Below are 15322 nucleotides of genomic sequence, written 5' to 3'. Positions count from 1 at the left end.
ATCTTGCAGATCCTCAGCTTCCTGTCAGTAGCACTACTTAAACCTTTACCTGTGAGTCTGAAGGGTTCTCTTTCAGCTTTCCCTCACTCCTTTAGGCACTTGAGCTGTGATCAGATCACCCCTTGACCTTCTTTTTGAGGTGAGCAGCTCGGACCTTAGGGCTGGATGTGAGATGTTTCTGATCTCTCAGCTGTTCCGTGCTGATGTCTTCATATGGCTGTGCTGCCAGCTGCGTTCTGAAGCCATCGCAGCACAGCCACGTCCTTCCAAGCAAGTGCGTACAAGGCCCAAACAGAGTTCTTCCAACAATGGCCATGCAAATGCCAAAGAGAGGTGATGAAATGTTCTTCCTCAGCGTTTTCCCTGTCTAATATTCAGGATTTATGGGTGTGTTGTTTTTTTTTTTTGTCCTTTCTGTTAAACAGGGAGCTCACAAGATGTGCACTGGGAGTCTCCCCAGCTTTGCTTTAGGAATGCTCTTTTTCCTCCCCAATGTTTTGCTTTTTTTCCCTTCTCTGTCTACAATTTCGTGCTAGTTTAACACCAACTTAGTAACTCTACCTGCCATCTTTCCAGCCTGTGCCAAGACTGTCCATGTACAGGGGCGTAAGCTCAGTCCTAAGAAATGCACAGAGAATGCGTGAAGTAAACAGACTACTGAAAAAAAGCTGTCAGTGAACTCTCTCAGGCAGTTGAAATAACACAGTAACTGCATCACACTTGGGAAAATTTGCCTTTCTGCTGGAATCTCTTCCATTGGGAAGATTTATGGTAGATGGAGCAGCCTCTGGCTTTGTTGGCTTGTTTTTGGCTTTTGGTGTTCACATGGAGTTGTACTCATTAGAGACCTCCTGCAAAGTTTTTCCTGCTGTCATGTTTTTAGTTTCTGGGGATACGTAATATTGAGAGCCAGGCCTGTGTTAGGAACCACTCACAGGTTTCCTGCTGTGTTTCGCTTCAAGAATAGCTCTAGGTGAGGGGCTGGAAGGGAGAGGGGCAAGGTACAGAGGCAAACAGAATTGATTTAACGTGGATAATCTCGTGGGGAGTTGTTTGGACTGAAGCACTCCTGCTGTCTTGATGCCAAACAAACCTGCTTTTTGGTGCCTGATACTGGGAGATGTTGGCAAGCACATTCCTATGAGATGGGTGATGAGGTTTATTGTCAATCACTTTTGTATTCCCTAGAATGTGAAATAATTTATTATAGAAGCCACTTCCTTGGAATTCAGCCTTAAAAAATTCATCAGTGGCCAATTTGTTCTTTCTATCTCCCTCAAGTTTATGGAAGCTTTTTTTTTGTTTCTTGTGTTTGTAGCCATGTGTTTTGCCACAAAAGCATTCTTGTTGCATAGTTCAGACCTAGGGGCAAAATTGTGGGTGGATGAGGAGATTAGTTAAATTTAACACTGATCTGATATGGCAGCTAGGACACCAAAATAATGTTCCAGTCTTGGTTGTAATTTGAAGAATGCAGAGATGGCTTACATCTGCCTTGAAGTTCAAAATGCAATTCTCTAAGGTACTTCTGTAGCAGCGCAAGTAGGCGTGCATGTGTTAGCCTAAAACTGACGGGCTGGTCTAGCAGATTTTGGTTTAACACAGTAGTGGTGTGCTTAGGTGGCTGGGGTAAAGTCTGGGACACACAGACTGCTTACAGAAACTTTTTGCTGTACTCTGCAAAACTGACAGTTCTTTCTTTTGTTTTAGATGAAGGACCTAGCTTGTACTTCTGACTCCTATGTGCATGTAAGTTGATATCTAGTAATACATGCATCAGTTTAATTTATGACCAAAACTCTGTGGGGTCAAGGAGAAATGAATGCCTGTCTTGCAGAAAGGAATGTGCAAATGAGTCATCCCACACCACCGTTAATGCCAGCATTGTAGAGGCAGCAGGTGGAGATGGAGGAAAAAGCTTGCTGGAAAATTGTAGTCCGTGATGTAACCTCATCCCACTAAAAATCTCCCTAATTTGGCCTTGCTTAGTTCATCTGAAAGACTTCAGAGAGGAAGCAAGTCAGATCTGTTCTGGGTGTGGTCAAAGATTAGACTCACACATTTCTGTTGTGTTCTTGGGAGGTGTAGTGACTAAAAAGCTGCAGACCTAAATTACTGCAAATGATAGTGAACTCTCTGTACCAAATCTTGGTGAGAAGCAGTCATTTCCTCCTCATTTCGTATGCTTTCCTGGTGGACAAACTTTCCTGATATACACACTGTTGACAGCTAGGAGAAATAAAGCTACCCCTAACATGTGTTCCAAGTGCTTGTTCTTTTTTCTTTATCATGTTCCTATTAAATGTAGGACTTATGCTTCTGTTTTACTGCATGATCTTGCCAAAATGCTGGGGAAAAAGAGTTTGTGACTAAGGGATTGACTGACGGATTGTGATATTCTCATCCAATTCTGGGTTTTACTACCTGGGCTGTGAGGCCTGGATCGCCCAGCTTTAATGCTTTCTTGAAATGCCACAGGCTGGCCGTAATTCCCTACAGAATTGGTAGCAAGAGCTGGATGTGTCCCAGGATGCGATTTAGCCTGTGCAAGATCTGAATTGTTCTCTGAAGTTCCAGTTCTTCACTGAATGGAGACGGGAGAGGAGGAATTAAATTGTTGTGCATTTAGGTACCTTGCTAAGCTGCCTGAAGGTGGGTGATGTGAGTTTGAAGCTATTATGTACCTCTTTGCTACCTGGAAGATGTGTGTCCCCACTCTTCCCTCCCAGAAATGCTTTGGGTCAGCAGATTGCTCTGTCAGAGTGCAGTTGTATCATCATCCTTCGGCAGTACAAAAACTACTAGCGAGTGCTTGGTTCTGAAAGCCAGTGGGCATGCTTGGTTTGCTGAGCATTACCTTTATTTTGCGGTGGGTCTGCTTAACGTGTAATATTTAAGTACGTATCATATTGCTTCTGCTGAGGCTGAGTGGGATGTCGATGTCAAGACATCTTTGGTTAACACCCAGTCGATCTGAAAAGCAGGGCAAAGCAATACAGAGCCCTGCGAGACGTCTCACTTGTCAAAGTGACAAATTGCCCTTTCTGATTCAAAGGACCAGCTTGCATGGCAGAGCTAAGTAGCTACTGGAGAAAGGGGAGGAGAGCATGGGAAAAATACCCTATTTGTTTAGGCCTTCCCCAGTGTTTTTTGTTGTTTGTTGCCCTGAGTTTGAAGGTCTTTGTTTTCCTTAGTCTAAAACAACTTCTCAGCAGGTTGAGAGGAGCAAGGCCTCTGGGACTCTGCCTCTCCCACTTTTCGTTCTTATAAACTGTTTACAATCTCCCTCAGTTTCCTAGCTTTGTATGGAAAAGTTCAGTGGGTCAGCTTTCCCTTTAGCTTCATCCATCATTCCAGTCAATTAGAAATAGTTGAGGGCCAATTGCCCGGTCTTCCATTAACTGAGACACTTCAGATTGTTTAAAATAGCATAAAAGCCCTCTTTGTTGACCGTTGGGCAGGCTCTGTGGATTTCCCCGTTGACGGGCAGTTACCGCGTGGCTGAACAGAACCCCAGTGTCCCCGGCAGTATTTGAGGGATGACTATTACTACTACAGGCCTTGTCTGCGTTTTGATTCCTTCTCCTTCACCTCCGCCTCTCGCTTTCCCTGAAAGGTGCGATGCCTTCAGATGGTGAATTACCATGCCTGCTTGCGAAAAAAGCTGCTTTGTGGCTTTTCAAAACTTCTGTAGTAAAGGGTGTTTTTTTTTTCCAGTTGCTGAAAAGTTTCTTTTTAACCTTGGTGCTTTAAAAGCTCTCGGCATTATTTGTTAGTTGCTTGTCGTGTGTGTTTCTAAAGGACAAAGGAAGTGTGTAAGTGTTCAGGAAACAGCCAGGGCATTGTGGTGTGCGGCTGAGTTCATTCTGGTACCCCATGCCAGGACAGCCTGCTTTCATTTAGGGCTAACATTTTCCTTATGCTCAGAACTGCCCAGCCTCAGGGTAGGGCTTGTGTGAGAGCTCCAGCAGAGCGCTGGAAGCTCGTCATAGGTTAACGTGTTTGGGTTGACACTGAAGTGAACTGATATGTATAAAAATATTACATTTTGTTTCCCATGACATTTAACCAGAGAAGGAGACTTACCGAGAGGAGATCGGTTTATCTGTAGCCATGTAGATATTTATGTATTCCCATCTTGAAACCCTTGTCCGTCTTGCAAACTCTTTCTGATGCCATACACTGCTTTGGTTTCAGTATGGCCTAGTCCATGCACTTCTTGTTGTTCTGGAGTCATTTTGCCCGAGTGGTGTGTTATCGTTTGATCCCAGCTGTACTGCAGTATTTCCCCTGATTGTGAAGTCTGGATAGCTGCGACTGAGCAGCTGTGCTTGGGGCTGATGGCCTGGACCTTGCCGTGTCTTCTGGAACTGGAGGAAAACAGTTTGTGGCCACCCTTGAATATAAGGAGGTACCCTGTCGTAGTAGTGCTAGCATGTGAGGGCTTACCTGTTTCTCTGCCTGCTCATCACTTTTGGATCGTGCTTCTGGAAATGTCCCCTCTGTGGCTGCCTCCCAGATGATAGAGGCTCAGTGATGTGCATGTGCTAGTGAGCTTGGATTGCAGCTCATGCTACTGAGAAGCAGAAGAAGCTCTCTGGACAGCAGGGATTTGGGGTCTTGGATAAGAGAAAAGGGAGCTTGACAGGTCAGGGGAATGTGATGATGATCAAATTTGAGAGTCTTCAGCTGCTGGGGAGCTGGATCTTGTACTGGAGAAAGGTCTGCCACAAATGCACCAAGCAAGCTCCACCAGTGACTTTCTTGCTCTTTGATGTCCTTCTGGGTTACCAACCTGATGTATCTTCCTCAAACAAGGAACATACAGGCTTGTTGGACTGATGTGTTTCTAGAGACTTGCATTTTTTTCCTCCTTCTTTCTCCTCCACATGCTTTCAGCAAATAACAGCCTGAGGACGTGTCTGAGCTAGAAGGGCAGACCTAGGTTGGAAGGAGACCAGTGGGGCAGAACATCAACCCGAGATTTGAGTCTGACAAAATTGATGTTTGTTTGCTTTGTACTTGTAAATTATCTCATGCTTTGCAGAAATTGAAGCCTTAATAAGTAATTTAAACAAAGTATGAGAAGGGGAGGAGAGAGAAAATCCCTATTTGCTGTAATTAGCGCTCTTGTTCAATGCCATTAATTATACCCAGCCTTCTAATGTTCTTCACAGGAGTTGATACACTTGAGCTTTGTCTGTGCCGGGATCAAGTGAGGACGAGTATGTCCACTGATGTAGAATCCAGCCTTTGTGCTTTGCAAAACCCTTCAAATTTGGTATCTAGCAGTAGCCTGGAGTAAGCAGTAGCCTGAATAGCCTGCATTGCAGTCTGCTGAACAAAGGATGTGTCTGGGAGAATGATGATTCGATGTACATGTTTTCCGTGGTTTTGAAGAGGGACTGTTTTAGTGGAAGTAATAATCTACTGCAATTTTATATTATTGCCAGGCTGTTTTAAATTGTTTCATAGGCAGAGAATAAAGAACTTTGTTTACTGTTTTAAAGTAGGATGTCTGATCCTCCTAGGGGAGGTTATTCTTTTATTAAGAAAGATATAAAATAGCTGCTTTGATGGAAATACAAGTCTAGGAATTGAGATGGTGATGATTATAGAAGCTGTAGCGTTCTAATGCAAAATAAGCCCTAGGAGGTATGTGCCCTAAATGGCAAATCACTCTGTTTTTTAACAAAACAGGAATTACTTATTATTTTGATTCTTGCTTATTTTACAAGGTCTTTAGCTATTTCATCTGCACTTAACTTTTACAGGCTGGGGATAAATTGATTGTTGCTGTTGTTTTGCTTTTTAAATAGCTTGGCGTTTTTAAAGCATGCTGGAGATGGTAGCACAGATCAACAGCATCGGATTCATTTGGTACTCAGAAAAGGCAGAGAGAAAAGCTGTGACTACTGATACCCTATGCACTAGCTGAATTAGAATCTGTTCTTATAACCTGGTGTTGTCTTGTGATCTTCCTGGAAGGAGCCAAAGTTCATTATTTCAAGAAGACCTCACAGCTAATGCATATTAATTTCTGGGAGGTAGCAACTTGCCATGTGTTTGTTTATTGCAGGAGGTGTCCTGCAGCCATTTTACAGGGGCAGTGGGATCCCTCGGGGCCCTGAGGATACTGATAGACCTTCGTGGCCCTGACCAACCTCAGGTGGGCTTCCACCCACATTCCCAGCCCAGAGGCCTGGGCCCTGTGCCCTCAGTCCTGTGGCTGGCCACAAGCCCAGCTGATCCAGACCCTGACCTACAGCCTGCCTTCCTGGCCTGACCTCATGCCTGCCTTGTCATCATGGACTTGCGTGGTTATCACTGGGAACCCCATCTTGTTTGACTGGAGGGACTTGGCCACTGTGGTGGGGAAAGAGGAGTTGCCATCTTGCTTTTTGCTTGGAAAGCTGTTCCAAGCTGGAATTACCTACCTTTAGCAGGCAGGGAATTACCGATAGGATTATTCATTGGGAGTGTCATATTCCAGCTCTATCTGGTAACTTGTGTTTAAGTTTGAATAATTAGGCTCAACTGCCAAATGTTTGGAATCTGAGATGCTGAGATGTATTTAGCAAGGGCGTCCTAGATACTGCCTTAGAAGCCGAGCACAGAGGAAGGTGGTTGAAAGGGGTGATGTGTCCCAGTTTCTGCAATTTGTGATGACCTAAAATCCATAATGATGGAAACTAAAAACAGATAACAACATCTTTGCATCTTTTCTCTGTTAGTGCTAGCTTGTGACAACTACAAGTTAACAATGTGGAGAAAATACTGGTTTGGGAGATCAAAGAACCACCTCCTTAAACTGATTCAGGGAAGAGTAAACTGGATGATACTCTGTCCTCTTTGCGCATTGCGCTCCTCAGTAGCTCATGTAGTAAGAAAGAAAAGACAAGAAAATGCGGTCTGGTTAGTTGTCTGTGTTGGGATATTCACCTCGAACTTGGTAAGCTTTTATTCTGTCTGATGCTTAGGACAGGCTATTGCTAACAATTCTCTCTCCTGCAGACCTGTACTGTATCTGTACCTGGATCTTTATTTTAGGAGCAGCCACATGATAGAAACTGGCTTGGCATTCATTTGAAGTCAATATGCTCTAGTTTGCAATTTGCTCATGTTTAAGTGCCCAGCTTTAAAGGTTTGCTTTGCCTACAGGCAGTCTGAATACAAAGGGATGCTATTTTTTTCATAAAGTAAAAGTTTTACAAAAACACAAAGAACAAGATACTTGATTCCACCTTCCATCTCCTCAGATTTATTATTGCAAAGCAGAGTTTGCCTCTGAAGAATCCAGAGAAGGAAGAAATGTGAGTTCATGCAGTCGTCTCGAGGTGCAGGTAGAAATGAGCGAGATGGGTGAGATGTGTCTATGCACGTACATGTGTGAGAGGAGCGAGCAAGTTGCACCTTGAATCAGTTCTGGCATTTGATGCCACAGAGATGACAAGGAGGTTTACAGGGACGAGATGTAATGGAATTAATCTGTTTGTGTAACTAGTGTCTTTGATGTTGGCCAGACTGCTTGTGTGAAGATGTGTGGAAGTTCTGAGTCTGTGCTGCAATATTGTGTAAATTCTTCTGTTTAAAGGGAAGCTCTGCTGCGGAGTAGGGAAAACTGAATTGCAGTTGGAATTTATTATCTTTGAGGAAAAACATGAAGGAATTCATGTATTTGTCGCAGGAGCTAGTTTTCCTCCTGAAGTTTTAGGCAAAAGACACCATCTGACATCTGAACTGTACCATAACTGAAGATGTGCTGAATCTTTTATCAGCTGTAACAATGAAGTACTGCAGACCGAAAGGGGTGATTTTCATTAGGATTTCAAAAGCCTTATTCTGTTGATAAATTCTGTAGCCTGAGTTATTTTGTGATTTCAATAAAATGAGAGCAATGCCTGCTTATATCACCTCTGGTGGTCTAGCACGTGCTACCTTTGAAGGCTGTCCTTGTTGCTTTTTGACTGAGATGATTGCTGAAGGCTTATTGTCATGGTCTTGGTTAATATTAGTACTTACCTGAAAATGAAAGCAGCTGCCTTACTAGAGCCCACATTCCAGAACGTCAGAATACAACTGTAGATAAAGGAGACTGAGCAAGGGCATCTTGGCTTGTTTCAAAGGAAATTATAGATCGCACAGGAATTAAATGACAAGTTTTCCCCGTGGAGCTTAATGAGACCTCAGTACCCTGTTCCTGCTCACTGGTAAAAAGTCACTTGGAAGGATAATGTCCTTCAGAGCTTACACTAAACCACGGCACAGCAAAAAGGGCAATCCTAAAATTCATCATCAGGATGAAATACAATTTTTCTAAATAACGTTTTGCAAAATAAAATTTTGTAGTTCATGGTGATGAGGCTTCTCACAAGTACAGGGTATTTAAACCTTGAGGTGATTGGATTCGATTCCCACATGGCAACAGTTTCATCCCAATCATTTTGTTTTTCTGTGATGTGAAAACATATACTGAATTTGCCCATGGTGTTTTCTTTAGAAAAAGTGTATTAACTTTGCAAGTTAAGGCCCTGTGTCATTCTTCTCTATTAAAAGAAAAAAAAAAAAAGTGTGTGTGTATATATATGTTCCTTAATAAAGGCTCCTCTTTGTATGCCTGTTTGACAAGATGAGCAAAGCTTTCTTTGGCTTTGAGGCTTGTGTAGCCTGATAGCTTCAGGAATTATAATGAAATGAACAGTCTGCCATTTCATTTCACGTAGTTGAGGATTCATAATGCCGGAGAAAAGTCTTATTTCTCAGTATGTAAGCCAGGTCTTTATTGGCCACTTGCTGTGAAACTTCTAAAATACATTCATATACCAAAGGGGAGCTTCTCTGATTTCTGTGCTGAGACACACAATTGCATAAGAAAAAGGAAAGTTCAGACGTTTGTGCTGGCGAGAAGCAGAAACATTCTCTTTGGGCAGTATTCCTGCGAGAACTGGCCTTTGATCTAGTTTCATTCTGTTTAGTGTTTCTGTGTGTTGTCTATCTGTTACAAGTTTTAAACGAGCTTACAGCCGGTTAGATCTTACCCCCTTGGCGAAGGGAGGATGTCAGAAGGGTGGCATTGCACGTAATGCAGCTGTTAATCTCTAGCTGTCCCTTTTAGATTATCATTGCTGTGGACAGTTTGAGACAGGTGTCAGTTTAATGGTATGTACTGATGCTTTATAGTCTTCTGTAGTCTGCAACTGAGTGGATTTTATTAAATGGAAATAAACTTTTAACGATGTGTAAGATAAACTGCTTGGAAACCCAGTGGTCCTGTTTGCTGCAGAACAGAATGAATGTTTTTCTGGGCAGAAATTCCACTTCTCCTAGAGTGGGCATCGAAGAGGAAGCTTAAAGCAGACTTAAATATAAGGCAGTAGTCTGTTAGTCTGTAATAGCTTGCCTATATGAAGTTCATTGTAGCTGCTTCACATGATTTCCATTTACTGAGCTGAGCCCAGTCATACCAGCGTAGTTACAGCATGTTTTTCTGAGGCAGTAAATTATTCTTTTCTCTGAATCTCTATTTGCAAGTTGTTGAGTAGAGTGTGTTATTCAGTTGAAAAAGCTGAAATCAATAAAATATTTATACCGTGATGGTAGAAGTGAAAAATTCATTTTATTTTATTTTGGCTTTTTGCCTGTTTCTTTAGGAACAAAGCCCCAGTAACCAGACATCAATTGCAATGATGCAAGAACCTCAGGAAATGGTGGAAGAAACAGTTACTGTGGAGGAAGACCCAGGCACTCCTACTTCCCATGTGTCAATTGTCACTTCTGAAGATGGAACCACAAGGAGAACTGAAACCAAGGTGAGAGGTTAATAACCAATGAAGAAAATGGGAAACCACCACCTAATCACAAAATAAAAATAGCAGGGAGTAGCACGAGTGGTGAGAATCATGCTATTTTGATCCTCAGTGATTTTTTGAGTGTGTTCCCTTTGCCAGCAAAGCTGAGATAAAGTTGTTTTTCAGTTTTGTCTCTATGTCCAGATTGCTCCCAATTGGTTGTGCTGATACAGGTGTACACGGAGCTGCAAACTGAGCAGCAAAAATTATCTGGGTTAACCAAACAGAAACACTGGCACCCATTCCCAGACTGCTCTTTTAAGGTTCAGTTTGTTTTATTGACACAATTCACAGAATTGCTCTGCAAACACATACAGTGATGTGAGAATTAGATGAGATAGAAGGGCTTGGAATAAAAGACTTTTGCAGCTGAGGAGTATGTGCTTGGAAGCATGTCTTCAAATTAGTTATAATCTGTAACAACAATATGCAATTATGCTTTTGTCCTTTAGAACAAGAAGCATCCTATTTAAATGAAGCCACAACATTTACATTCTGCAACAATACGGTGAATGGGAGTTTACTCCTGATGAGTAGGGAATGTTCTCAAGCAACCTGTACCTCAGGTTCCGCTGGATTACAGACGCTGCAAGTTGTCTTTTCCTGATGTCTTTTCGCTCCCTTCTCTAGGCTTTGTGTAAGATAATTTTGCAGTCTCTGATGAGCAGGTGCTGCATGTTCATGGTTGTATTGCATGCTGTTGGTACAGTTTTTGGAACAGTAATATGACTTGATGTTTGGGTCTTGAGTTGAGCTGACCTCTTTGTTAGGTTTTGGTCTTGTGAAAGATCAAGGGTGATTCCTTTTTTAAAAAACTTGTAAACAGCAGTGATTTAAAAAAAGGCTGTCCAGCTGCTTCCTATGTCAGAAGGAGTTAAATAGAGGTTGGTGCATATATCAGTGTTTATTTTTACTGACATTCCAGAATTGCAGTCCTCTAAGGTTTGCAGAGGACATTGGAGTCGCAGGTTAGAGTGAAGGAGCATTAGTTTCCTGAGATCACAGGGCCTGCATGCATTGGTATAAACTGAGTATCTGCTTTAAAATTTGTTAGTTAAAAGATAGATTTAACTGGCCTATTTTCTCCTCCTTAGAAGGAAATGAAGGTCTTAAAAAATAAAACCTAAAAAGCAACAAAACCCATTTTGATTAGTTCTTCAAATAATCTACTGTATTTCATTTGTGACTTACTTGACAGAAACGCCGTTTTGTTTTTTTCTCTTGGCAACAACTGTTTACAGGAAGGAAGTGATAAAATTACAGTGGTGATGGACACCTTTTTATATGGACTAACAGTAGTGCATATTTTTAGGACAAAGTGCAGCTATGTGAAGGAATAAAATGATAGCTATGACTATACAAATAGAGTAGAGGCCATGTAGCAGTCCCTAGATAACGGAACTACACGGAATGAAATAGTTTGTCTGAAATAGTCACACCGCTGATAAATCTACATGTTTGTCATAACAGACAAGGTGTGTTCTTCTCCTGTGTGGCACAGCTGTTGTTTTACCATCTGCCCACAGAAAAGGGCAGTGGCAGCTCCAAAAAAGGCATTATGTCTGCATGTGGGGAAAAACAGTAAAAAGAACAGCTCTACAACTGCTGTTCCATTTCAGAGCAATGTTTTCCTGCTACTCTAGTTCATTCCAGGCACTGAAACGCATTAATAACAGGGGGAGGGAGGGTGCACAGTTGTCAGATTCTGGTTTTATGTTGTTTCAAATAATTCCACTGATTTCTACTTACATACTACCTGGAGGTGTGTCATAGTATTTCATTAGTCTCTTTAGCAACTCTTTAATAAATAAATAAAGAAAAATCCAGCTGTTGAGAAAGTGGCTCTGAAATGTCTAAACGCAGGCCGGCATAGCCCTAACTGTTGAAAGAAACACTGGGTCTTTGCTGAGGTTGTTGCTGTCTCTGAGTGGTTTTGTTTTGACTTTTCCTTATTGTGATAATATGGTGTAAATTTAACAGCACTTAGAGATGAATCCGAGGTCAGATTTTTTGTGTTTTTTTTTCTTTAATCACATTGGTTTCAACTTATGTTTTGTTTTGGTAGTGAATGTGAAAATGAAAACTGTTGTCATTGGAATTCCATAGCATTGGTTAAGTGTCCTGCAGTTAATTGGCATTGACTTCCTATCACTTCTAATAGGTATCATCATGGTGCTTTTATAGGTCATCCTATTACACGTGAGTGCCTTACGGAGAAAATGAAGCTTCCTAGTACCTTTTGTGTGGTGGCAAAATTCTGACCTTGTTGCTCAGATGAGGACAGCGAAGGAGAGTTGCTGTGGGATGCGAGATGCAAACGTGTCCCCTGGGCATGCAGCGTGCTGCAGGAGCACTGGTCCTCCTCTTGACTAATGGCTGCAGATGGGGCTATAGTTGAGGTGTTTGACTTGATCAGTACTGCCCGGTGCTCTGCTGCAAGTGCATGAGTACTTGAGCAATTTTAATCTCCCTGGGCGAGTGCTTCCTCTCTGTAGACAAGCACACTAATCAGTACATACCCTACTAACTGTTGGTTGGGACCTACAGAATTTGACTACCTAGAAACTGGCTATCTCAGATCAATTGCCACTCGATGGCAACAATAAAATACTACTTCAAGGCAAAAATGTCACCTCTCTTAGTTTAGAATCTGCCATGTAGAACAATCCAATACAATTCTGCCTTTTAAGATTTATTTCAGGATTGTTCATTTGTATGGCTGTATACATAATGGCTTTGGGTAATGAGTGGCACAAGTTGCAGCATGTGCCTACTGGCAGGAGTAGGGCTGGAAGCTGTGGTAGTGCTCATGCCAGGGGACTGTCCCCATGTCCTGGCTGTGATGGGTTTGCTGGCTTTGCACGTGGTTTGCACATCTCAAAGGGGTGTGCTGCTGCCTGGAGAGAGTGGGAATTGTATTGTCAGTGGGCTCGTTTTAATGAGTTCTTTAGTGATGCTCCCGCTAGTAGGTTCTTTTAAAACTACTGTTTGGCATCTCTCTGCCTGTTCCCTCCTAGATTTAAAAAAAAAAAAAAAAAAAAAAAAGGGGGGGGGGGGGTAAAAAAAAAAAAAAAAAAAAAAAACACCATAAATCTAGCCTTGCTTTTGTTGTCTGTGCCTTTAATCTTTGTAAAGGAACAGCATTTTCTGTGGAATCCTAACATCTATTTACAGTAACAATCTAATCCCTTACTTAATAAGGGTAATAGTTAAATTTGGGATAGTCACACTGTGTTTGTTCAATGTTAGGAGGTTAAGTTTATGTTCAGCTTTTTTTTTTTTTTTTTTTTTTTTGAGCAATCAGTTAAAGCAAGTTAGCACAACATACAAATAAAGGTTTTTATGCTCTGTTTCATTTGCTCAGGGCTTCCTTGGAGAAGGCCTTAGAACCTCTCCCTGTTACCTCTGTAACCAGACGGTTTTTCTGGACAGTGCCAGTCACGTTTTCCAACCCTACTTGTCTTAAAAAGCAAGACAAGTTGCTTTCTCAGTCAAAATAACACAGGTCATGTTTTTAAGAGATGAAGAGACCAAAGGAGTTTTCCAAAGGTGTACTTTCTTGTTACATAGCTTATACGTGCATTAGTCAACCCTCTGTGTATTTTTGGACACATCAAAAGAAAACTGTTTTTGCTGTGTTGTACAACTCGCTAGCTTGCTGGAGAGTGATGTCTACGAAATTATTGCACTGGAACTGGAGCATAGCAAAAGCTATAAAAGTGGATGCTCCTGTATGCTGCTGTTCCTTGTTTTCTTTTATAAATCTCTCCCTCTCCCCTTTCCTTTCCCTTCCTCTCTCCCCCCCCCCCCCCAAGCCCTTCTGTATAGAGGTTATTCTTGCCAATAATACATTAAGTAAACAACCTCAACGCAGAAGCATTGACAGTTTGGTGTGCTTTTCCCCCACATCTCTGATGATGCCTGTAGCAGTGAAGCAGGAAGAAGGCATAATAGAATTTAATATTTGACATATTTTAAATAGAGAACATCTGCCTTCTCAAAAATGAGATATCTGAGTAATTTTCCCCAAACTGTTATTATCTTAGTACTGTGCTGGCTAAGTCCCTACATAACATTCCCTGCACAAAAAAAAAATTATCAGATAATGCTTCATTTCAGCTTTATAATCTCTCTGGAAGCCAAATACCTATCGTGCTAAACCAGTGAAAGTCACCTTGGGGACAGGACTACCACTTCTCAACAGTAGGCTGGAATGCTGTCATGTGTCAGAGGAAACCTGTTTGTAAGTGAAGAGAATGGAGTAAAACAAACTAGATTTCTGTGTTTATGTTAATGCTTGCTTTTTTTTTTCTTTCTTTAGGCACCTTTTATTTTTGTCTTTGTTGAAATGCTGAAAGATTTGAGAGATCTAGGTCACTTCTCTTCATCAAAAGCGATGTTTTATGATGACAAACTGTGAAATCAATCTGTATACAAAGCTCTTTTATTTCCAGTCCATCCATTTGCTTTGTGCTCTCTAATACTCACAAAGTCCAGGTCTTTCCCTACAGTGATTCCTGCTGCTATCCCTTCCTAGCACCAGTGACTGGGAAGTGCTTGTGGCTTCAACTCCTCGGTTGCGTTGGTGCCAGTTACCCTGGGATGCAGGTCTTTGAAACTTTGCAGAAAATTCAGGGGGAGTTAGATAATGGAGCAGGAATGGATTTCAGCTGAAGTTGAGGGCCCTTTGAAAATGTGAAACATTAAGCTTAAAATTAAAGGGGAGAAATTTGAGCTGTTGTTTTGAAAACCTATGGGGTGAGTTCTTACATAGCATTTAATAGAAAGGTAATAGCTTCAGCCTGCTTGAGCTGATTATTTTTTACAGTCCATAGTTCAAAAATAAGCTCTCAGAAATGTCAGAATGCTTTTATCCTTGCACATTCTTTCTCATCTGTTTTTGTTTTATGACATAGTCTCAACAAATTTTTTAGCCCTGTCAGCTTTTATAAAGTACTTAGTTAATCAAAAAAAAAAAAAAGAAAGAAAGAAAAGGAAAGGAAAAAAATGTGGGGGACAAAGCAAAACTGAAAAACAAAAGCTCTCAGTAACAAGATGGAAGGCAGGAATTAGGAGTAGTTGTTAAGTTGACAGCAACTGCCTGTGAAAGCAGGCTTCCATTGAAATCTCAGTACTGTCTTTTCTCCACTGTCTGAGCACTGTGCACTTTGACAAACCTTCTTGTACCAGCTGGACATGCATCCAGTAAGTCCAGTCACTATTTTCCCATCACTTGAAGAAAAATAGAAGGATAAAAAACAGAAAAATGCCAAAGCTGCTTCAAATGTGTGAATATTTCCTTTGTGTTTTGTTGGCAAATGGCTTTCCAGAGATGGAACTAATGACTAACGTTATCATGGAGCTCGTAGGGTAATTACCAAACAGGATAATTGCAGCGTGGGGTTGGAAGAGAACAATGGCAAGGTCAGGAAACCTGCAGTGTGGTTATATTCCTGTTTGGGGGGCAGGTGAGT

General features: G+C 41.6%; 1 protein-coding gene across 14 annotated transcripts in view; it reads left to right on the top strand.

Moving 5' to 3' along the window:
- The window catches only part of ARVCF (ARVCF delta catenin family member), a 272311-nt gene that overhangs the window by 170462 nt on the left and 86527 nt on the right, over positions 1-15322 (top strand). For 9 of the 14 annotated variants that reach the window (XM_032199308.1, XM_032199309.1, XM_032199312.1 and 6 more), the window contains 2 exons: positions 1711-1749; positions 9651-9809. In XM_032199308.1, the coding sequence (XP_032055199.1) occupies positions 1711-1749; positions 9651-9809 (198 nt within the window). The remainder of the gene's footprint in view (positions 1-1710; positions 1750-9650; positions 9810-15322) is intronic. The other 5 variants (XM_032199311.1, XM_032199310.1, XM_032199319.1 and 2 more) reach the window with 1 other exon arrangement.

The sequence above is a fragment of the Aythya fuligula genome, chromosome 17 (genome assembly GCF_009819795.1).
Source record: "Aythya fuligula isolate bAytFul2 chromosome 17, bAytFul2.pri, whole genome shotgun sequence".
Taxonomy (NCBI): Eukaryota; Metazoa; Chordata; class Aves; order Anseriformes; family Anatidae; genus Aythya; species Aythya fuligula.
The sequence above is the reverse complement of the archived record's forward strand: the minus strand, read 5'-3'. Positions and strand labels throughout refer to the sequence as shown.